We start from the raw sequence: 24164 nt of genomic DNA, 5'->3' as shown, positions 1-24164 counted from the left end.
TTAAATATAAACCTGTATGGCTGTATCTAAAATAAGTGAACTGACTACATCACAGAAGAATATTATTGCCCTGATAAAAAACATTTCTAAAATATTTGTAGATTTTCATATGTTTAGTGTTAGTTTGATTCGAACTTCGAAGGACGATTGTGACTTTGATTTTCCACAGTATCTTTGATCAATTCAATTGATTTCTTGTTTAGTGTATTTATATTATATTAAGATTCAAAACAATAATTTACTATGAGTTAATGTGCGATGATTATATATCTGATTATACACCGTTTAACTTTGCAAGATCGTGACAAATATCTGGAATGTTTAAAATTAAAGAATTATAAATCTTTTATCAAAATTTAGTTGGAAAAATTGAAGAACTTAAAAGGAAATTTCATCGAAAAGGTTTATTCAGTTCAATTAACTGTTAAGGAAATTACATTGATTATAATGAAAGTATTACGAACAAACTGAAACTGAATGAAGTTAGAATCATAAAAACAACAATTAAAAAATGATTATTAAAGGAAGAGACACAAAATTCAACGATTATAACATTCAAAAGGAACTTCATCCAAAAAAAAGAGGATAAAAAGTGATACTGCAAAAGTAGCGGCATTCAGACCTTGTTTCATCTAGAGGTAATTTTTCAACATATTGGATATAATAAATCCAAATATGTATGTTATTTCCTCCGTTATATCAAGAGCAAAGTTATACAAGCAGTTCATTTGAAAAAGAAACTAGGAATTTTCTATTCAGCAGACAGAACATGATTATGATGAATGAAATTTCCTCATGAGGATAGAAATTATAACTGGAAGTAAGATAAATTATTTTAAATAAAATGAAATATACAACCATGATGATTTAAATTCTCAAGAAATGTGCACCATATAACTTTTGCTTCAAAATACAAATTGAAAAAAAAAATTATATATCAAATTTTAATGTAGTTTGATAATTCTGTCCATTAAGTTGATTTTTAGCTGAAGCAGTTATTTCCATTCGCCCAAATGTCAGCCCAAACAATATAGGCCTTCTTCCATAATGAACATCAGGAAGAGATATTAAAAGACTTTCAAGTTTCTCCATCCCATCTTCATCAATATATTGTGCACTATATTTAGCCGTAAAATAAATAAGAAAATCGACAGCACTTTGAGTCGAAGATATTGGGAATATCATCGAAGTAAATTCTTGATTAATTTCTACTACAGTTCCTCTTTGTGCTAAGCTAAGAAATTTATGAATACGTCCGTTAGAGCGCCTTCTTTCGATTGGATCTCCTTTTTTCCATACATGACTAATTCCATAAGTATATTTTAAGACACGTTCATTTATTACGAATTTATGAGAATTCTCGAAGTTGGGCGCCGAATTTATCATACTTAATCCATATAAAGCTGCACCCCGTGATATTGCTGCAATAGGTTGTAGTGGAACTGAGATATTTTTCACTCGATGTTGAAATTCTTGTTTAATCCTTTCTTGCAAATATTTCGATTGGCTTAATCCTCCTACCAAAAGCATTGCAGAACACGTTTCTCGATTATTATCCAGTTGCATGTGTATCATTTTGATAATTCTTCCAACAACGGAATCAAACATTGATTTGATATCATCGTATCCAAATTCTATTACCCAATCATTTTCTTCCATCTTCTCTTGTACTTCTTCAGTTACGTATTGCATTACAACGGGAACTACATCTTCAATATCCATTTCATAATTAGTAAAATCGGAATTATCTCCAGTGAATGGTATTTAAATATTAAGACAGAATTCCTGAATCATATATTGCATTTGTCCATAATGATTATCTTCTAATAAATCAATTGCACAGTCCCCAAGAATTTTACGTAAAGCATTGAGAAATTCCCTATCAATAAATGTACTTCCACAAAAGTCTCCAGCTCGCTCAGTAACTTCACCCAATTGTTTATCTTTCAATAATTTACGCGTAGTTAAATCTACTGTACCACCGCCGCAATCGACTATCATGAAAGTAGTTTCTGGAGTATTAAGATCGGTTACTTTTAAATTATTTTCCATACAATAAACCGCAGCAGCTTCAGCTACAAAAAAAAATAATGAATAAATATAAAAATTATTTTAAAAAATTATTCAAGTCCTTTTTTTTTTACTTACGTTCCGTAGTAAATTGTAAATTTTTCGAATATCTTTCTTTAATAAGTTCGGCGTTATATGCGCATTTTCTCATAATTGCTTTATCCTTTTCTAAATATTCCGCAGGAACGGTTATAACAATGAGTACATTCTCTAAGAAATTAATTCCGGACGCGACCATCTCCTTAATCAACTCTCCGATTTTCCGAAGATAATCAGTAATAGCTTTCTCATAATATACTGGGAGTTCCGCTTGAAATTTTCTGACAAATTTCATTTAAACAATTCAACAGGCCTTAGCCATATTTAGTTTTCTTTTTTTTATTTGGGCGTTTCGATAAAGCTGGATATCCCCATAATTCAACATTCATATATAAATTGAAGTACCGTATTTGTTTTTAAATGACCCATCTCTCCTGGCCATTGATCATTAGAAACAAGATTATCACCATCTGATATGTGACAATAAGTAAACCCCTAAAGATTTTTATATAAAAAAAGAGTGTGTTTCTTTGTTTAATTTAAGATAGATATGTTTGGTAAACTCGAATTTAATAAATCTCAGATTACCGAGTAAGTTGTTCCGAAATCTATGTAAAACAATTGTTTAATGTAAATATAGTAATAACTTACTCTTGAAAGACAATATAATATCAAAATTTACCTAAACCGACCACTACACGGATATCCGAGTAATCTGACATACTTGATACCAGAAAAAAAAATTTGTTTTTAATAAATCAGATTTGAATGAATGCGATTTTTTTTATTTCTGCAGATGAACCAATTATCCATCCTAATCAGGTAACAAAAGTCTTGGTAACCTGCTTACACAGCATTTGTTGATCTGCAAGTATAAACTCGTATGTAGCTGAACAATATCGATCTTGATAGGGTCTTCTTGATAGACCTATATGGTGGTACCATATATACAGTAAACATATCAAGATGCTAGTCGTACATCATCAAGATCGGTTGAACACTATGGGTTAAAGCATGTAATCTAATGTTCAGTGTGAAAAAACATACCCGAATAGAAATGTGTCCATCTATACATTTATAGATAAGAGTTTTGTTGCGAAAAATATTTATCAATGAAAAACAAAGGCTAATAAATATTTTTGGTATAATATATCTGATAAATGATGTTCAATAAAATGATTCATCTGTGACAACGTTTGTGGTGCATAACGATAATAACCGGAATAAAAACTTGAATCGTTATCATTTAATCAGCTTTTATAGAAAAAATTGAACTATATTTTAGTAATACGTCATTATACGTGATAAACTCTCACCAGCATATCCCGAGTCAAAATAAATCTTAACTTTTCTCCGAACATATAACGAAAGAAATGAAGCTGATGATGATATTCAAAATGAATACAATGGAAGAGAACAAGATCCTGATGGAAAGGCTAGCCGCAATATAAGCGACACAATTCTCGAGAAATGTGTTCCATATAACTCTTTGCTTTAAAAATACAAATTTGAAAAAAAAAATTTTTACATCTAATTTTAATGTAGTTTGATAACTCTGTCCATTAAGTTGATTTTTAGCTGTAGCTGTTATTTCAATTTGCCCAAATGTCATCCCACACAATATAAACCTTCATCCAGAATGAACATTAGGAAGAGATATTAAAAGATTTCCAAATTTCTCCATCCCATCTTCATCAATATATTGTGCACTGTAATTAGCCGTATAATAAATAAGAAAATCGAAAGCACCTTGAGTCGGAGATATTGGAAATATCATCAAAGTAAATTCTTGATTAATTTCTACTACAGTTCCTCTTTGCGTCAAGTTAAGAAATTTATGAATACGTCCGCTAGGACGTCTTTTTCGATTAGATCTCCTTCTTTCCATACATGACTTACTCTAATTCCATAAGTATATTTTAAGACACGTTCATTTATTACGAATTTTGGGAATTCTTTAAATTGGGTGCCGAAATTATCATAATCCATATAAAGCTGCACCGTATGATATTGCAATAGATTGTAATAGAACTAAGATATTTTTCATCCGATGCCGAAATTCTTGTTTAATTTTTTTTTGCGAATATTTCGATTGGCTTAATTCTTCTACCAAAAACATTGCAGTACATGTTTTTCGATTATTATCCAATTGCATGTGTATCATTTTAATGCTTCTCTCAACAATAGGATCAAACATTGATTTGATATCATCGTATCCAAATTCTATTACCCAATCGTTTTCTTCCATATTCTCTTGCACTTCTTTCAGTTACATATGTATTACAACGGGAACTATCCATTTCATAGCCAGTAAATTCGGACTTATCCCCAGTGAATGGTATTTTAACATTAAGACAGAATTCCTGATCATATACCGCATTTGTCCATAATGATTATCTTCTAATAAATCAATGGCACAGTATCCAAGGATTTTACGTAAAACATTGAGAAATTCCCTACCAATAATAAATGTACTTCCACAAAAATCTCCGGCTCGTTCAGTAACTTCACTCAGCTGTTTGTCCCCAATAATTTATGAGTAGTTAAGTCTACTGTTCCACCGCCACAATCGACTATCATGAAAGTAGTTTCGGACTTCCGGATCGGTTACTTTTTCCATACAATAAACCGCAGCAGCTTTAGCTACAAAAAAAAAAAAATAATGAATAAATAAACAAAATAAAAATTATTTAAAAAATTGTTTAAAATTCTTTTTTTTATTTTTTTTTTACTTACATTCCGTAGTAAATTGTAAATTCTTCAAGTATCTTTCTTTAATAAGTAAATGCGCATTCCCTCATAATTGCTTTATCTTTTTCTAAATATTTCGCAGGAACGGTTATAACAACGAGAACCTTCTCTAAGAAATCAATTCCAGACCGATGGATTGCAACCATCTTCTTAATCAATTCTCCAATTTTTCGAAGATAATCGGTAATAGCTTTCTTGTAAGTTTTGAGATTGTCTGACAGATTTCTTAGATGTAATTTAAACAATTCAACAGGCCTTGATCCATTTTTAGTTTTCTTCTTTTTATTTGGGCGTTTCGATAAAGCTAGATATCTCCATGATTCACATTCATATAATGTTCGCATATTGAAGTACTATATTGGTTTTTAATTAGCCCATCATTGATCATTAGTAACAAAATTACCATCATCAGATAGTAAACCCCTAAAATTTTAAATTTTTTTAAAGAGAATGCTTTACTTCAATTTATAAATATTTAACTATAATATATTAAATTTAAGATTACCGAGTAAGTTGTAAAATCCGTGAAAAGTTAATTATTTATTATATATATACATATATATAAAATAAATATAATATTTACTCTTGAAAGAAATACGAAGAAATACGAGTAATTTATTTTTATTACGATTTTACCAGGAAAAGGGGTTTTTTTCTTAAATTGGTTGTTTAAATAACAGATAATAACTTATTCGACTTTATCGCACTCCTTTGCTTTTTATAGATGAACACCGCAGAGCTAACCTAAATTGGTTTATCCAATAGTTTTAAGATAAGGGGTGATCTAACGCTCCTTTTGAGAGTTAAAGCACGTGATTTCCAAGAGAGATTTATATAATAGCTCAAATCAATTGAGAGATGGCTCACATTTTTATTATTTTTTAATAAAACCGAGCTGAGTTAGGATCAGTGTTCCAATCCGGCATCTGACTAAGTTTTGTCCCTAATTAAAAAAAAATTATTTACCTTGAAGTATCGAATATACTGTACAACGAAAGAAATGGATACTGGTGATGATGTTCAAGATGCATACAGGAAGCGAACAAGATTCTGATAGAAAGACTAATAACGATATAAGTGACGCCATCGACACTGAATTTCTTTCACAACTAGAAAGAATCTTGATATTTCATCTGACCATGATAATAAAGATAATAAATAATAAAGATATAAATGTCACATGATGCAGGTAGATTTTGGAATACTTATAATGAAAGTTGGTTTTACAAATTAAGTCTCGAAAATGAAGCACTTAAGAAAGAAATCCGTCATTGACAGTGAATATTACTAAAGAAATTATACTCATTAATAATTTAGAATCACAAAACAGCAATAAGAAAAATTTAATAGAGAATTAAATAAAAATTAAATGATAATATAGAATACGAAGTTATAAGAATCACACTTGAAACTTTCAAAAATCAAACCAGAGTTTAGAAAATTTTACGAAAGAGTTTGATACAAAAAAAGGGATATACTGTAAGTGATCTTAAAAAAGTAATGCTGTTCCAAATGATTAAGAATCCAAATATCAGTCTGCTCTTGAAACTGGATAAAGTTTTATGTTTCCAATATAAAAAAGCTAGAATTCTTACTAATATCAAAGGAAAAACAAATTCATAACGTTACGAATTTTAAATTTTCTGAAATTCTTAGCACAGAATTTTCAGCTAAGCATGTTTTAAACTTTTAATTAAATATTTGGATGAATGTCTGTTGAAAATATGGCTTCGTGGATTTATTGATTTTGGATTACGTGTTCAAGACCAGCTATTATTGAAGTAAACTGGATTAAGCCTCACACTAAATGATCGATAATCTAGATTTTACTCGTGCTAAAGTTTTCCAAGACATCAAGACTCAAGAGTTAAGTAGAGTGGCTAATAAGTAGTTATCCTGTATGATGAATAATAAGATAACGAGATTTTGTCAGAGGTATAGTAACTTGGGCATTAAACAAATAACGAATCATAATAAATGGAAAGGTTTAAGTGTAAAGTTTAAAATTCAAAATTTAATAATTTATAATAAGTAAAATACAGTCCCATAAACTGCAAGATTATATATCTAATTTTTGTAGTAGCAATTATTTCCATTCGCCATGTTAACCCGAATAATACAGATCTGTAATTCTCAAGAAGGGAGATTATAAGATTTCCATTTCATATATATGAAATTGATAGCTGATAGTATCTTGATTTACATTTTCTGGTAATTATCTAAAGAAATTCTTTACTACAGTAAATTTATAAATACGTCCATTAGGACGGTTTCTTTTGATTGGATCTCTTCTTTCATAAGTATATTTTAATGTAATTACGTATTTGAAAGAATTCATTCTGTTTAAATTGGGTGCTGAATTTATTACTCATTTCATATAAAGCTGCACCGCGTGATAGGGACTGAAAATATTTTTCGCTTGATGCTGAAATTTTAATTTTTTTTTTTACATATATATTTCGAGATTCTCACCTAAGAGTAAGTCATCTAATATTGGTAAGATAAAGTGAACGAACTAAATAATTGTTCAGGCTAGTAAGTAATAGTTAAAATTAAGATATTTTATTCATTACAGTAAATTTTACATTTTAATAAACGAGTCTTCGCGATTTCCTTCTCCAATCCAAATTAACATACGTTATGTGATAGATTGTAAAGAACGGTCGATTTTTATTATTATTTAACCCTTGCCTGAAATGTAATATTATAGCAAATTCTGTAAAAATAAATATACAATAGAATGAATAGATCATACAATTTCTCCTAAAATATCTAGTATAATATATTTTATATGAGCGCGTTAATAAAATATTATAGCCAATTTTTTGTTATGAAATTACAAAACAAAACTACTGCCTCCCGACACTAATATTCTGAACCCGAAGGGTAATCCTCAGGAAAGTGTCACTCATTAAATATAACACGTGATTAACCATCCGATAATTGCCTTTCTATACATAAAATTTAACTGGTTTTAATTCGGATGCCACAGCAGATACAACAAAGTGATGAGATTATCTTAAGACTGTATCTTAATACTAGATGTATGAAAACTCAAAAGATTAAAATTTTGATGATAAACAAATTTTTAACGATTTATAAAGTAAAATAAAATAACAAATGAGAGTGAATTGAAAATTAATCCGGATTGAAAGTTTGAAACAATGTTTTATAAGTATTTTTGCCTCAGAACTTCTAAAGATTTTTACTTTCTTAAGAGACTTCATCTTTATCTTTTCAAAGTCTTTTTCGCAATCCGCTTGATTTATTGGTTATTTCTTCACTTTTTCCTTCTTCAAAGTGTTTATATGCTATTTAATCTCTTGTTTGTTAATAGTATTGGTGGTATTTCACCTTGGTTCGATTCATTTAGTCACTATTTATATTATTAAGATTCAATAAATAAATAGAAAATAGACAAATAAATAAGTAAATAAATACTATATAAATAATTTATTAAAAGCAAAGATTAAATGATAAAATCTGAAGCTCAATCTGAAATACAAGTATATAAACTAGAAGATGAAGCCTCAATTTATCAATCAGCTCTTGAAAAGTAAAGTAAAAACGAGATATTAAATGAACAACGTTCAACTATCAAAGATCAAAAATTATGCAACGCTCGTAAAATCTAAATTGAATGAAAATTACAAACTTAAGGTTTTTTTTTATTAAGTTGATTATGTTGTTCTTTCGATATTTAAACAACAACGAATCGGAATACGAGATTAATAAACGTAAAGAAATATTATTTTATCACCTTAACTATTATTTAATTAATATATGTTAAATTATCGAAATAAATGTATTGCATATAACTTTTTGTTTATAAAATACAAAAAAAAAAATCTGCAAAGATTATATATCTAATTTTAAAGTAGTTTGATAATTCTGTCCATTAAGTTGATTCTTGGCTGTAGCAGTTATTTCCATTCGTCCAAATGTTAATCCAAACAACACAGGTCTATTTTTTCCAAGATAAATATCAGGAAGAGAGATAAAAAGGTTTCCAAGTTTCTCCATTCCATTTTCATCGCAATATGTTGCGTTATATTCAGTCGTATAGTAAATATGAAAATTGATAGCATTTTGAGTTGGGAATACTGGCAATTGCACTGAAGTAAATTCTTGATTAACTCTTACAACAGCTCCTCTTCGTGCCAGCAAGTGAAATTTATCAATAGTTCCATCAGAATCTCTTCTTTCGATTGGATCTCCATTTTCCCATTCAGGACTTACTTTAATTCCATAAGTATATTTTAATATACGTTCATTTATCACAAATTTAAGGGAATCCATCTTTTCTAAACTATATGCTGAATTTTTCATACTTAATCCATATAAAGCTGCACCGCGTGATATCACCGCAATGGGATATGTGGGAACTGAAATCTTATTCACTCGAGGTTGAAATTTTTGCTTAATTCTTTTTTGTAAATATTTTGATTGACTAAATCCTCCTACTAAAAACATTGCAGAGCAAGTTTCTCGAGTATTATCAAGTTGCACTTCTATCATTTGTATAATTCTTTCGACAATAGGATCAAACATTGATTTGATATCATTGTATTCAAATACTATCAACCAATCAGTTTCTTCCATCTTATCACGTGTTTCTTCAGTTACGTATTCCATTACAACTGGAACTATATCTTCAAGATCCATTTCATATGTAGTAAATTCAGACTTATCTCCAGTAAATGGTAATTTAACATGGCGACAGAATTCCTGGATCATATATTGCATTTGTCCATAATGCTTATCTCTTAATAAATCAATTGCACGGTCTCCAAGAATTTTGCGTAAAGTATTGAGAAACTCCCTATCAATAAATGTACTTCCACAAAAGTCTCCAGCTCGTTCAGTAACTTCACCCAGTTGTTTGTCATCTAATAATTTTCGTGTTGTCAAATCTACTGTACCACCGCCACAATCGACTATCATGAAAGTAGTTCCGGGAGTGTTAAGATCGTTAACTTTTAAACTATTTTCCATACAATAAATCGCAGCAGCTTCAGCTACGAAAAAAGAATAATAAATTAATTAAGATAATTATAAATAGATCTATCATAAAGTATTTTATTACTTACGTTCTGTAGTAAATTGTAATTTTTTCGAAAACTTTTCATTAATTAGTCCAGCATTATATGCGCATTCTCTCATAATTGCTTTATCTTTTTCTGAATATTCCGCAGGTACGGTTATAACTATAAGTACATTTTCTAAGAAATCAATTCCGGACCAATGGGTAATAACCATTTCTTTAATCAGTTTCCCAATTTCTCGAAGATAATCAGTAATAGCTTTCTTATAATCTACTGCCAGTTTCGGCTTGAGATTGTCTACCAAGTTTCCCAGATGTAATTTAAATAACTCTACAGGTTTACGCCCGTCTTTAGTTTTCTTTTTTTTATTTGGGCGTTTCGATAATGCTGAATATCCCCATGATTCAACATTCATATAATCGTCATATTGAAGTACCGTATTTGTTTTTAATTGACCTATCTCGCCGGGCCATTGATCATTAGTAACAAGATTATCATCATCAGATACGTGACAATAAGTAAATCCCTAAAATTAAAAGGAAATGTTTTTGTTAATTCTGTTGAGTCTTTTGGTGAACTTAATAGGTTTTATATTACTGAGTAAGTAGTTCCAAAATCTGTGAAGGGAAAAATCTTGTTAAATATAAACATTTTATTAATATTCACTCTTAAAAGAAAAGTTAAAAGAAAATTTTACCTAAGCCGACCACAACACGGATGTCCGAGTAATCCGACATTTTTTTTTAGCTTGTTTGGTTAGTTAGTAATAATTTCTATAAAGAAAATTTTTTTGTTGCAATTTTTTTTAGGTTATTTATAGAAAAATAATCGGACTGAATTAAGGAATATCCGGCATATCTTCCTTGTTTTATGAACATTGAGCTAACCTAAATAGCTATATTAAAAAAAGAAGTACCGTACTGTATGTCCGTATCACAGATGATTAGATTGTATTACGATAATTTTTGGTCGTTTTTCGTAAAATAACAAATCTTTCGATATCAGAAAGAACTTTCGCGAAAAAAACAGTAGTCATTCTAAATGACGTTTGCGGCATTTATAAATATGACTTCCTATAATAACCGCTCATTAGTCTATAGAAATTGATTATTTTTCTTTGATGTTTAATTCAATTCTCACCTATTGGTTATTTCATTTTTTTATTCTTCAAGTTGTTTATATGCTTTTATTGTTACTCTATTTTCCGTTTGTAATAGTATCTCTTGCCTAGGTATTAAAATAATAATAATAATTACATCCTATTGTGAAATCTTTATTACGAATGCAGATTCATCGTTAAAAATAAATATATTATTAAATTTTGCTTGAATTAGTAAAATTCTAACTCCTATAATATTTTGTCAAAATGATCAACTTAAAAAATATTATTTAAAACATTTACAAAGGAAATATTTGAGATTAATATTCAATGTAGAAAGCTTATAAAGATTATGGATATCTAAAACAAAATAGGTCCTTTATTGAGGCAATTTTGCAACGTTATGTTGTAGATTTGGGGTTATTCAAATTCCGAAATAGTATTGTATCTCAAATCCAACTTTGGATCTAAATGACCTAGTCTGATCAGGCTCCAAATCCGATTATCCCAAGATACGATTACATTTCAGACATAGGCATCTCAAATCAAAAATTAAGCAGAAATTCCGATTCAGGAATATCCCAAATCAAAATCAGAACATGGTTAATTTGGGCTACAACAAATACAATCGATTTGTTTTCAATATTAAAAAGGAACACAAATTGAACATCATCAATAAAATTCGACAAGAAGCTTGTATAGCTCTTATAATGAATATCATACAATTAATGACCTATAGAAAGAACAATCAACATGAATTTATTAGAATTAAAGAACAAACTTATAGCCTATAACTAGTTACGGTATATGACTTGATTAATTTAGTTAGAATGGTTCTTGCTATTTAAAGTTTAATGTGTGTGTTCAAGAACTCATCATCCCGGATTCTTACAATATAATGGTGGGAATATGAATGATTTGTTTGAATCCGACCAAAAGTAGATTATACTCGTAATAGAGTTTTTCCAAGATTCAAAAGCAAAGTTATACAAGCAGTTCATTTGAAAAAAAAAATGTGAAGAATGTAGTGACAACAAAAGACAAGTCGGAATTTTCAATTCATCAGGTAAAACAATGGAGATTAGAACTGGAAACAAGATATAGGCGTAAAGAAATAAATTAGATAATTATACAATAAATTATTGAAAATAAATACAAATTTGATCGGAAAATCATATATCTAATTTTAGAGTAGTTTGATAATTTTGTCCATTAAGTTTATTCTTAGCAGTAGCAGTTATTTCCATTCGCCCAAATGTTAATCCAAACAATACGGGTCTATCTTTCCCAAGATGGACATCAGGAAGAGAAATTAAAAGATTTCCAAGTTTCTCCATCCCATTTTCATCACAATATTGGGCGCTATATTCAGTCGTATAATAAACATGAAAGTTGATAGCACTTTGAGTTGGGAATACTGGCAATTGCACTGAAGTAAATTCTTGATTGACTTTTACTACGGTTCCTCTTCGCGCCATACTACGAAATTTAAAAATACGTCCACTAGGAAGTTTTCTTTCAATTGGATCTCCTTCTTTCCATTCACGGCTTACTCTAATCCCATAAGTATATTTTAATATACGTTCATTTATTACGAATTTGAGAGAATTCATTCTGTTTAAATTGTGTGCTGAATTTATCATACTCAATCCATATAAAGCTGCACCACGTGATATTGCTGCAATTGGATATAAAGGGACAGAAATACTATTTACTCGGTGTTGAAATCTTTCTTTGATTCTTTTTTGTAAATATTTAGATTGACTGAACCCTCCCACCAAAAACATTGCAGAACATGTTTCTCGAGTGTTATCAAGTTGCATTTGTATCATATTGATAATTCTTTCAACAATGGGATCAAACATTAATTTGATATCGTCATATCCAAATTCTATTACCCAATCAGTTTCTTCCATCTTATCTTGCACTTCTTCAGTTACATATTGCATTACAACAGGAACTACATCTTCAAGATCCATTTCATAATTAGTAAAATCGGACTTATCACCAGTGAATGGTAATTTAACATGGCGACAGAACTCCTGAATCATATATTGCATTTGTCCATAATGACTATCTCTTAATAAATCAATTGCACGGTCTCCAAGAATTTTGCGTAAAGCTTTGAGAAATTCCTTATCAATAAATGTACTTCCACAAAAGTCCCCAGCTCGTTCAGTAACTTCACCTAGTTGTTTATCATCCAATAATTTTCGTGTTGTCAAGTCTACTGTGCCACCGCCACAATCGACTATCATGAAAGTAGTTCCGGGAGTATTAAGATTATTTACTTTTAAATTATTCTCCATACAATAAATCGCAGCAGCTTCGGCTACAAAAAACAAATAATTAAATATAAAATAGTGAATAAGTTGGTCTTTTTAGTTCTTTTACTTACGTTCTGTAGTAAATTGTAAATTTTTCGATTCCCTTTCTATAATAAGTCCGGCATCATATGCGCATTCTCTCATAATCGCTTTATCTTTCTCTGAATATTCCGCAGGAACGGTTATAACAACAAGAACATTCTCTAAGAAATCAATTCCGGACCAATGAGTTGTAACCATTTCCTTAATCAACTCTCCAATTTCTCGAAAATAATCAGTAATAGCTTTCTTATAATTTACTGGCAGTTCCGGCTTGAGATTGTCTAACAGTTTTCCCAGATGTAATTTAAACAATTCAACAGGATTTGATCCATTTTTAGTTTTCTTTTTTTTATTTGGACGTTTCGATAACGCTGGATATCCCCATGATTCAACATTTCTATAATGTTCGTCATATTGAAGTACCGTATTTGTTTTTAATTGACCTATCTCGCCAGGCCATTGATCATTAGTAACAAGGTTATTGTCATCAGATACGTGACAATAAGTAAATCCCTAAAGTTTTTATAAATATATAAAAATGTATCTTGTTTAATTCTGAATCTTTTTAATAAGTTCAATGATAATAAATTTCAAATTACCGAGTAAGTTGTTCCAAAATCTGTAGGTAAAACCAGTTAATTATAACAATCTGAATGATAAATGTTACTTTTGAGAAAATATATATATATACATTACCTAAACCGACCACAACACGGATATCCGAGTGATCTGTCATTTTTTTGGTTACAGAAAAAATCTAGTTTCAACCGGTTATTTATAGAAAAATGAATGAATGGTTGCGTGTAACCATATACCAGAGTACCAACTATATTTAAATCAAAGCAAATTTGGTAACTTTCTCGGAGTTTTCGTGTTTTTTCTAAGTGTGTATTTACCCGTTTTAGTAGTACTGAAACAAGGACTATTTACTACATTAGTTTATATTGGTGCAATCAGAATTTACGAAAGTAGAAAAATTGATCCTGTTTTTGGTACTATGTGATGAACAAATATCACAAAGTTATTAAAAAAAAATTTTTTATTTACGTCAAAAAAAATTTATCATCAAATATAAAACGAAAAAAATGGAAGCTGATCTTGGTAATCACGAAGAAGTCCAGGATAAGTACATGAAAGAAACTGGTCACAAAAGTGACGCCACCGACGCGCAATTTTCTTCAACGACTAAAGAAAATCTTGACAGTTTACCTGAGGATGAAGAAAAAAACGATAAAAATAATGAAAACGTCGATGATGGGAAAAAAAATGATGGTAAAAATAATGGAGACGTAGTTGACGAAAAAAAAATGATGATAATGAAAACGACGTAGATGGTGGAAAGAAAAATGATGATAATGAAGGCGACGTAGATGATGAAAAAAAAAATGATGATAAAAATAATGAAGACGACGTGGGTGATGAAACTAAAGAAATACAATTAAATCTCGAGAATGAAAAACTTAAACAAGAAATTTCATCATTGAAAAAATCTATTCAATTCTATAAAAAAAATTATGCTAATAATGATGATTGCGAAAGTCTTCAAGAAGAATTAGAATCACAAAAGCGTCATTATGAGAAGATTATTAAAAGGAAAAAAAATGACTATGAATTAAAGGTTCAAGAATTGAATCAAAAGTTATTTGATGCCGATAAAGAATTACAAAGCTATAAGGATTACATCGAATCTTTTAAAACAGAATATAAAATAATTCAGGAAGAACTTGATGCAAATAAAAGAGATTTAAATGATCTTAAAACAAATAATATCGCTTTGAAAGAAGAAGCATCCAAATATCAGTCGGCTCTTGGAGTAGCGACAAATTTTAGAACAAGTGATTATAAGAATCATTCGGTTCAATTAAAAAATGACATTTTATCATTACAGGACTCCATTGAAAATTACGCCACCAATTTAAAAGGAAAAATTGAGATTAATTTTAGTAATGTAGAAAAGCTTATACAATACTATGGATGTCGTACAAAAATCACAAAGGAAAAACCAAATAGATCTTTTATTAAGGCAATTTTACAACGGCATGTTTTAGATACAGTCATTGAACAAGCTAGGAATTATTTCAATAATTCAGGATCCCTAGAATCGGAAATTTTGTATGAAACTCTTCATTTGTGTTCAAAATTAAATAAACTTTCTGGATCTCGTAAAGGAGTGGACACAATCACGCCAACATCCTCGATAAAAATTCGACAAGAAGCTTGTGTGGCTCTTAGTAATAGAGGATTTTCAGAAATTATAGAAAAAAATCAAACCATTGAACACGATTTTATTGAACGCACTAAGCATATTTTAAACGATTCTATGAACGAATATCGTACAATTATTGATCCAGCAAAAAAACAACCTGTTGAAAATATGGCCACGAATATAGTTCGTGAAATTATTAGAATATTTTGGTTTCGTTTACGTGCTCAAGAGCCAACTATTTCATCAGTTTGGATTAATCCTCATGTTAAAATAGATACAAATACAATGTCAGGAATATGGGAAAAAGGAGAAGAAGATATCGATATATTATTCGTAGATTTGTGTTATTTTCCAGTTATTGGCTTGAATTTGAATGATTCGTCCAAACGTAAATTATATACTCGTGCTAAAGTTTTTCCAATATACCAAGAGCAAACTTATGCTAACGTAACTAGTACACTACTTGAAAGAGGACGCAAAATTGTGAAAAATGTGATGCCGTCAAAAGAAGATCCAGCTCAACAGGTAAATTCTAATGAGGATGTTCATAAGCAAACATAGAAGCGTGAAGGAAGAAATATTTTTGTGACCTAAATGTAAATATTATATTTAAGATGTATCAAAAAATAAATTTGAATTATTAAAATTTTCAATTCTATGCATCCTAAAAAAATTCTGTAAAATTATGTATCTAATTTTAGCAGTGTCAATTATTTCAGTGTCAATTATTTCCATTCGCCCAAACGTTAATCCAAACAATGCAGCTTTATTATCTCAAATAATATGAACATCAGGAAGGGAAATTAGATTTCCACCTATTTTTATCGCAATATTGTACGCTATATTTAGTATAAAAAGTGAGAGTATCGTGTTCTAGTACAATATCTAAAGTAAATTCTTGATTAATTTTGCTACAGCTCTTTTTTCGCGACAAGCTACGGGATTTATAAATACGTCTTTCATTCAGTACTCACTCTAATCCCAAAGTGTACCGAATTTAAGAGAATTCAATTCATTCTGTCTAAATCGGGTGTGAATTTATCATACTCAATCCATATAAAGCTGCACTGCATGCAACAGGATGTAGGAGAACAGAAATATTTATCACTCAGCGTTGAATTCTTATTTAGTTCTTTTTTGATTAATGAATCCTCCTGCCAAAAACATCGCAAAACATGTTTCTCGAGTATTATCAAGTTGTATTTGTATCATTTCCAATAAGGATCGTCGCAATCGTTATTACTAGTCACATTGCCACCATAAGCATCACTAACAATTCCTCCCGATTAGTTCTAATTATTTCTTTAATCAACTTTCCCGATTTTTCGAAGATAACTTTTTGTAATTAGCTGAAAGTTCCGGCTTTGCCAGTTTTCCTAGACGTAATTTAAATAATTCAACAGGCTTTGATCCTTTTCTATTTCCTTTCCCTTCTTCGTTTCGATAATGCTGGATATCCCCATGATTCAATTTTCTTATAAAGTTTATTATATTGATTTGTCTTTAATTGACCAACTCGCCAGGCCATTGGTATCACCGTATCAGATACGTAACAATATCCCTATATATGGTTTATTATTTTATTTTTTTTTAAAAAAAAAAGAAAAAAGAGAATTTAATTTTGATAATTGTACAGGGTAAGTCTATTATTTATCAATATTAATGATAATTTATAATTCATTAATATCACTCTTGAGAAAAAGAAAATTTAGGTTTGAAATGTATTCGATCTTATCACATACTTTGAAACTGATACCGGAGATGAATACCGGAAGCTAACCTAAATTGCTTTTAATTGCCCTTATCAAGAAAACAAGAAAATTTTTTTATCATACACAGTTACTTTTAAATAGTAATGATCATTCTTTATACAGTACATATATAATTTAAATAATTTTTGATTATCTGATCTGCAACTGTTCATTAATTTTATTAAACTTTTCAGGTGTACGAAAGAAATAAATAATTTCGAAGGAAAATGTCTCTTTTGAATGATGACATTCGAGTTGTAGTATCCATTGGTATGTTTGTTATTACTTATTGAAAATTCAAATTTTATTAAATAAACTATAATTTCTTAATTTTTTTCAATATAATACTTGACAGACTTTGGAACAACTTATTCTGTAAGATTTTTACATAATAAATAGTCATTCAATAATAATATTATCGGTTTGAAAGGATTGTTCATAATAAAATCTCGTTAATTATGCCAGTGCATAATAATACGAGATAACTAGATAACTAACCAAGATAACAATTATGTTAAATCTTATGTAATGAATCAAAATTCTCAATTAAATAGGGCTATGCTTGTGCTCACAAGTCCAACCCAGAAGATATAATTGTACAAGAAGACTGGAATGAATTAGAACCTCATTATAAAACCCCAACCGTTATAAAATATGAAGATGAATCGTACACCATTGTAAAATCTTGGGGGTTTCCTGCCTTAGCAGAAAAACCATCAAATAAAAAAAAAATTTCTGATCCATCAAAACCTATCGAATTATTTAAATTACATTTAATAAAGGAGTTGTCAAATGAAAAACCTTTTTTACCCGAAGGATTGGACTTTAAGAAAGTTATCACAGACTACTTAAAAAAATTGGTTGAAATGATTAAAAATAGTTGTGCTCGTAATTGGCAAAATTTGGATTTTTATAGACAAGTTTTAATTATACTTACGGTATTTCTTATATTTGTTTTCATTTGTAAAAAATTCGAAATTTTTATTAATTAATATTATCTTTTTCTATTAATCATTTACCAAAGATACCGGCAGAGTTTGATGATGATGCAATCTCAACTATGCGTGAATGTGCTTTTTATGCAGGACTGACAAAAGACAGGTTTAGTAGAAACTTAAAATTTACGACAGAACGTATGTAATTCATATACAACTTTCTAATAACTTGGAAATTATTAAATCATTTTTTATTTTTTTTTTTGAAAAATAGCTGAAGCTGCTGCGATATATTGTTTGAATTCTATGAAAGGACAATATAATTTAAGCACAGGAGGTATGATAAAAAATAAATCTTGTTAAATAATTACGTGATTCTCTATTAAATAAATTATTTTGCAATATAACAGCATCGTTTATGATTGTTGATTGTGGTGGTGGCACGGTAGACTTAACAACACGACAATTATTGGATGGCAATAAGATGAGTGAAGTAACAGAACGTACGGGAGATAACTGTGGATCAAGTTTCATAGATCAAGAATTTGTAAAATTTCTAAGTCGTAAATTAGGAAAATCTGTAATTGAAATCTTAAAAAAAGACCATTATAGTCTATTGCAATATATAGTGCAAGAATTTTGTAGACGGGTTAAAATCCCATTTACAGGACAACAGTCAGATTTTCAGACTTATGATATAGATTTAGATGATTATAAATTAATAAAACAGTATGTTACTGGAGAAGAGAAAAATCGGTTAGAAGAATCCGATTGGTCGATAGAAATTGATTTCGAAGATATTAAAGCGATGGTTGATCCAGTTATAGGAAGAATTATTCGGTTGATAAGAGGACAACTAGAAAAGAGTAATAAAAAATGTTCTGCTCTGATGTTAACTGGTGGATTTAGTGAATCTAAATACTTACAAGCTAGAATTAAACAGGAATTTAGTAAAATTGTTCCGAATATTTCTGTACCAATACATCCTATAATTGCCATCATTAAAGGTGGAGTTCAGTTTGGACTTCATGAAGATAGGGTTATGAATCGTGTCTTAAAGCGAACATACGGTATAACAAAATTTTCTAATTATTTATTTATATGCATTATCATAAAAAATCTAAAGCTTTTAATTATAGGAACCGATATTGCGCGACCATCCAAACCAGATGATCCAGCGTCAGAGAAATTTCCAAATGGTTTAACTATAATTTTTGACGCACTCGCAAAACGAGGTGAACAAGTTCCAGCAAATAAAAAAGTTATTAAAGCATTTGAACCATGTTCAATAATGCAACAAAAAATTGGTTTTAATATGTACGTTACAAAAAATACCGGTGCAAAATTTTGTAATGATCCTGGAGTGAGTTTACTTCGTAATTGGGAGATTGAATTACCAAAGAATGAAAATATTGAAGACATGGAAGACACAACAATTTTATTTACTTTATCTTTCGGATCTGTTGAAATTTTAGCTACTGCTGAAAATCAAAAAACTGGTGCCAAATACCATGTTTCATTTAAATGTGAATAATAATTATAGAATTTATTATATTTGATGACAAATATTTTCATTTTTTATGAAATTTAATAAAATATACGTTTAACAAACTTTGACATTTTAAAAAATTAAGGCCATATTTATAGCCTTTAGAATGAATATTAATTTAATAATGGATAATTTTATAATTTATTACCAGACTTCATAGATATCAACCTAAGAATTAAACCTTCTATTACATAAACACGCATCCTAGGCACTGTTTTTGACCTGTGAACCTGTGAAATTACTTCAATGATATTAGACAAATAAATATAAATCATGACAAAAAATTTGCAGTATGATTACTTGTATTATAAAGCCTAGCTTTAATTCCATATTACCAAATAATAAAATAATAAGAAAGTATATAAGGTCTAGATGCAGAAGATTAATGGAAATTTCGTACCAATTGAAGTTCATTCACTTCAGTTATATTACTTATTATTATACCAGCATAGTTGAATATTTTAAATTTACATTTAAGTTCTAAGATTTTTTTATTGACGAGCATGCTTTTGCAAAAGTCTCCTTCTCGTTCGGTGACTTCACCAAGTCAGAGACAAAAATCAGTGAGTCATGGACGAAAACAAAGTTTGTAAATAAATAAGTAAAATAACTTTGAAAAATATTTATTAATCAATACAATGTTAATTGACATGTAAACCTTTAGAAACATTTAAACCAAAGTTAGCAATTATTGATTATAATCGGATTTTATATATTAAATAAATACATTAAAATAATCACGAGTTCATTTATTTTTAATTGATAAATGATAAGTTGATTAAAGAAGCTATTCCTATATACTGTACCAGCCGAATATTTAGGAATAATAAAAAGTGTATATTCAATGCTGGCAATTTGCAATTAAACATGTTAATTTTTTTATGCTTGTAATTTTATTATTACAGATATTAAATATGGAAAAGATACTAACTAGTTGAAATCTCTTATAAGTATGATTGAAATATGTTAAAAGACATCCATTATTATAATGAAACTATACGATTTACATATAATTAATTCAGTGATATAAAAAAAGAAAATTTCAAAGGATCGAATCTCGAATTATTGAAGCTGCACCTAAAACACGAATCCATCTGTTTACTATAAGTTGGTTGGTCCAGTAGCTAACGCAGAGTTAACGACTTATTATAACGGTTCGACGTATAAACATTTGACTTTTGGCGTGATCCAAATAACGCGTGATGAGTGTGTATTTTCAAATTTGGTTTGATAATTTTGCCCATTTAATTTGTTAAAAGCTTTAGCTTTAATTTCCATATCACCAAATGATAAGCAAAATGTACAAGGTCTATTAGTTCCTAAATGCACGTCGGGAATGTCAATGAGTAGACTTCCAGCCAACTTCATGCCAGGTTCATCACAATAAACCGCATTCTGTTCTTTTGTATAGTATATCTCAAAGCTCATTTTTGTTTGATCCGGATGAATGGGAACTAAGTTCTCAACTATAAATTCTTGATCAATTGTAATTTCAGTATTACGTTCTACAATACGACGAAATTTATGAATTCTCCCATCGCTCGTGAGTCGATCTAGCGGATCTCCATATTCACATAAAGGAGATATTTTTACTCCAAACGTATATATCAATACGCGAGTTGGGATAACATATTTTACATTATTCAAATTTCTTGATTCTAATAACCCTTTCCCGTATATTGTTGCGCCACGTGAAACTGCTGTGACAGGTTGATTCGGAATCGAGATATTTTCTACCGATTTGCTAAATACTTCATCGACTCTTTTCTGTAAATATTTGGATTTACCGAAACCTCCAACTAAGAATATTGCTGAACAATTTTTAGAATTATCGAGCTGAATCCGAATCATTTCGATAATTCTATCAATAATAGGATCAAACATGGCTTTAACAGTATCAAAATCAAGTGTAATCATCCATTCTTTTTCTTCCATCAAATCCCTCTTTGAACCAGTAACATATTTTAATAACGCAGGAGCAATATTTTCAAGATCAATTTCGTAACTAAAATATGGATTGTTTCCACTGAATGGTAACTTAACATTTTGACAGAATTCATAAACTAAATATCGCAATTGACCATAATTCTTATCACTAAACAAATCAATAGCTGAATTTCCAACTTCACGTTTAAGTAGTTCAATAAATTCTTTATCAATAAAAGTACTACAAAGGTATCTAGCTCGTTCAGTAATTTCACTTAATTGATATGTTCCTAATAGTTCTAAATCCACTGTATCATCGCCGCAGTCGACGATCATAAAAGTTGCTTTATCAAAGAATGAATATTTAGCAAACAATAATAATATAACGAAAATTTTAAATGTTAAACATAATTTACAAATATAAAACTTACTTCCAGGTTCTTTAAGTCTGTGTTCTCTTAAGCTACTATACATACAGTAAATTGCTACGGCTTCTACTATATTAATATTTCTCCATATTAATACATTTAATATTTATTATCGTAAAAATCACTAGTATAAACAAATTAACGTTAAACATACGTTCAGTTGTAAATTGCAATCTTTCAGAACGTTTGTCACTAATTAGCCCAGCATTGAATATACATTCTCTCAATATAGCTATATCATTTTCTGAATATTCATCTGGTACAGTAAGAACCAAAAGAACATGTTCCATAAAGTCAATTCCAGACCAGTGTTTAGGAATTGTTTCTTTAATCAACTTTATTAATTAAAATAAATAAAATTAGAGAATATTAAAGCTAAAATAGATTATTTAACATTCAAATAATCCGATTATTTATTTACCTTTCCCATTTCATAAAGGTAATCAGTAATCGCTTTTCTATATGTTAATGGTTCCGGCAACGTTGGTTTGAACTTTACTAAACAATTACCTAAATACAGTTTAAATAATCCTATTGTTTTGTTATCATCTCTACTTTTCTTAAACAAGGCCGGATGACCCCAAAATTCAATCAATTCAAAGTCATCATCATATCGAAGTGCTGTATTCGTTTTGTGTTTCCCTCCCTTTCCAGGCCATTCAGTATTTGTTACAATTTTCGCGATATCGTATTCTTCAACATGATATAAAGAAAATCCCTATCAAAAAGAAAAATTCTTTCATATAGTAATCAATTCTAACGTAACATGACGAAAGTATATTATTTACCGAATAAATGATTCCAAAATCTACGGATTATATAATGCAATTAATTAATTTGGCATTAAAAAACGGTATTAGAATACCAATTTCTTAATATTATGCTTTACCTAAACCAACCACAACGCGAATATCGTTTGCCATTACGTCCAACATATTAAACTAGTAAATAATGCAACCGATTGTATTTATATAAATCGTGTAATATTATTTTGTATATATGAAATCACAAAATTAGAAATAAAATCATTCACTAATTAATATAAATATAAGTAATAAACTTTAATAAAATTCGACTTCTTTGTTTCTTTTTTCTATTATTTACATATGAAAATCAAATTACTTTAAGAACTTTTAATAAGTTTATTCATTGGACCTATATATAATAATGTGCACATTTTCATTCATAAATGTTCTAAAAATGGAAACAATGGTCTTTTAATAAAAAAAAAAGTGCAAGATTTTACATAATTGAGGAATAATTAATTAGATAATTAAAAAACTTACGTTTGTACAAAACTAATCACGTGTTAATAAGTAGTTGCTTTTGAATAAAAAAGTTTTGAATATTGCAATGTACGAGTTTATAAAGATAAGCAGAATTTTTATTATAAGTAATCAAGAGCCTTTCAATGAGAGGCAAATTAATATTAGTTTTTAATATTGCTTGCACAATAACTCGCGAAATCCATTTGATAGCGATAAAATATAATTGTCTTGCAAAATTTATTTTATTTCTTTAAAAATTAATCGTTACATGACTTGTTGACATAATACCTAATTGATCTACCTACTTTGATATATTCTTTTGAAGTACTTTTACAAAATATATTAATAAAGCACAAATTGTGAAAAAAAATCTCACATTATTTCAATAATAAAATTCATTTTTTTAAAAAATGAAATTTAACCGGAATTTATTTTTTATAAAAAAAAACCATTCTCAAATTTAAAAAGATTTCCAAGACTTTCTTATTAGGTTATTTAGTAATCTAAAAAATAAAATATATGGTAAAATATATTAGAAGACTCGAGTACTCTAAGTAAGCTTTGTAGAAAAGACAGATTCAAGCCCCCATGCCTACTATCAACTGACATTAACGATATATCGTGAGTGATCAAACTCGTGCAGAGGTACTGTCATATTGATAATAAGACATGAGACCCACCACCAAAGGGAAGGGCCCCACATACAGAAGTCTGCGACATAGCTTGAG

The 24164-nt window shown here is 29.1% G+C and overlaps 10 protein-coding genes across 10 annotated transcripts; 2 read left to right on the top strand and 8 right to left on the bottom strand.

Moving 5' to 3' along the window:
* Window positions 1-837: 837 nt before the first annotated feature.
* Window positions 838-1722, bottom strand: OCT59_009882 (uncharacterized protein; the record flags this gene model as incomplete). The annotated part of the gene is made up of 1 exon (XM_066132657.1): window positions 838-1722. The coding sequence occupies one exon, from the start codon at window positions 1720-1722 to the stop codon at window positions 931-933; it is 792 nt and encodes a 263-aa protein (XP_066000279.1). The 3' UTR covers window positions 838-930.
* Window positions 1723-1764: 42 nt separating this feature from the next.
* OCT59_009881 (uncharacterized protein) lies at window positions 1765-2404 on the bottom strand (the record flags this gene model as incomplete). Its single annotated transcript, XM_025311928.2, has 2 exons — window positions 1765-2075; window positions 2149-2404. The coding sequence occupies 2 exons, from the start codon at window positions 2402-2404 to the stop codon at window positions 1765-1767; spliced, it is 567 nt and encodes a 188-aa protein (XP_025166991.2).
* A 1335-nt stretch (window positions 2405-3739) lies between these two features.
* OCT59_009880 (uncharacterized protein) lies at window positions 3740-3997 on the bottom strand (the record flags this gene model as incomplete). Its single annotated transcript, XM_025322154.2, has 1 exon — window positions 3740-3997. The coding sequence occupies one exon, from the start codon at window positions 3995-3997 to the stop codon at window positions 3740-3742; it is 258 nt and encodes an 85-aa protein (XP_025166990.1).
* Window positions 3998-4087: 90 nt separating this feature from the next.
* On the bottom strand, window positions 4088-4357 carry OCT59_009879 (uncharacterized protein; the record flags this gene model as incomplete). Its single annotated transcript, XM_066132656.1, has 1 exon — window positions 4088-4357. One exon carries the CDS (start codon window positions 4355-4357, stop codon window positions 4088-4090), a length of 270 nt encoding a protein of 89 aa, XP_066000278.1.
* A 526-nt stretch (window positions 4358-4883) lies between these two features.
* On the bottom strand, window positions 4884-5204 carry OCT59_009878 (uncharacterized protein; the record flags this gene model as incomplete). Its single annotated transcript, XM_025334050.2, has 1 exon — window positions 4884-5204. The coding sequence occupies one exon, from the start codon at window positions 5202-5204 to the stop codon at window positions 4884-4886; it is 321 nt and encodes a 106-aa protein (XP_025166988.1).
* Window positions 5205-8616: 3412 nt separating this feature from the next.
* On the bottom strand, window positions 8617-10642 carry OCT59_009877 (uncharacterized protein; the record flags this gene model as incomplete). Its single annotated transcript, XM_025328356.2, has 4 exons — window positions 8617-9878; window positions 9951-10431; window positions 10503-10522; window positions 10603-10642. 4 exons carry the CDS (start codon window positions 10640-10642, stop codon window positions 8719-8721), a joined length of 1701 nt encoding a protein of 566 aa, XP_025166987.1. The 3' UTR covers window positions 8617-8718.
* Window positions 10643-12104: 1462 nt separating this feature from the next.
* OCT59_009876 (uncharacterized protein) lies at window positions 12105-14109 on the bottom strand (the record flags this gene model as incomplete). The annotated part of the gene is made up of 4 exons (XM_025328355.2): window positions 12105-13336; window positions 13403-13886; window positions 13973-13992; window positions 14070-14109. 4 exons carry the CDS (start codon window positions 14107-14109, stop codon window positions 12177-12179), a joined length of 1704 nt encoding a protein of 567 aa, XP_025166986.1. The 3' UTR covers window positions 12105-12176.
* Window positions 14110-14458: 349 nt separating this feature from the next.
* Window positions 14459-16245, top strand: OCT59_009875 (uncharacterized protein; the record flags this gene model as incomplete). Its single annotated transcript, XM_066132655.1, has 2 exons — window positions 14459-14645; window positions 14705-16245. The coding sequence occupies 2 exons, from the start codon at window positions 14459-14461 to the stop codon at window positions 16138-16140; spliced, it is 1623 nt and encodes a 540-aa protein (XP_066000277.1). The 3' UTR covers window positions 16141-16245.
* Window positions 16246-17557: 1312 nt separating this feature from the next.
* On the top strand, window positions 17558-19888 carry OCT59_009874 (uncharacterized protein; the record flags this gene model as incomplete). Its single annotated transcript, XM_025328354.2, has 7 exons — window positions 17558-17600; window positions 17686-17705; window positions 17885-18268; window positions 18355-18463; window positions 18540-18602; window positions 18676-19335; window positions 19405-19888. The coding sequence occupies 7 exons, from the start codon at window positions 17558-17560 to the stop codon at window positions 19797-19799; spliced, it is 1674 nt and encodes a 557-aa protein (XP_025166984.1). The 3' UTR covers window positions 19800-19888.
* Window positions 19889-20960: 1072 nt separating this feature from the next.
* On the bottom strand, window positions 20961-23103 carry OCT59_009873 (uncharacterized protein; the record flags this gene model as incomplete). Its single annotated transcript, XM_025329562.2, has 6 exons — window positions 20961-22084; window positions 22172-22237; window positions 22323-22503; window positions 22590-22886; window positions 22957-22976; window positions 23058-23103. The coding sequence occupies 6 exons, from the start codon at window positions 23101-23103 to the stop codon at window positions 20961-20963; spliced, it is 1734 nt and encodes a 577-aa protein (XP_025166983.2).
* Between the last annotated feature and the right edge of the window lie 1061 nt (window positions 23104-24164).

The sequence above is a fragment of the Rhizophagus irregularis genome, chromosome 18, assembly GCF_026210795.1.
Source record: "Rhizophagus irregularis chromosome 18, complete sequence".
NCBI classification, from domain to species: Eukaryota; Fungi; Glomeromycota; class Glomeromycetes; order Glomerales; family Glomeraceae; genus Rhizophagus; species Rhizophagus irregularis.
Note: the sequence above shows the minus strand (reverse complement) of the source record. Positions and strands in the feature narration are given on the sequence as shown.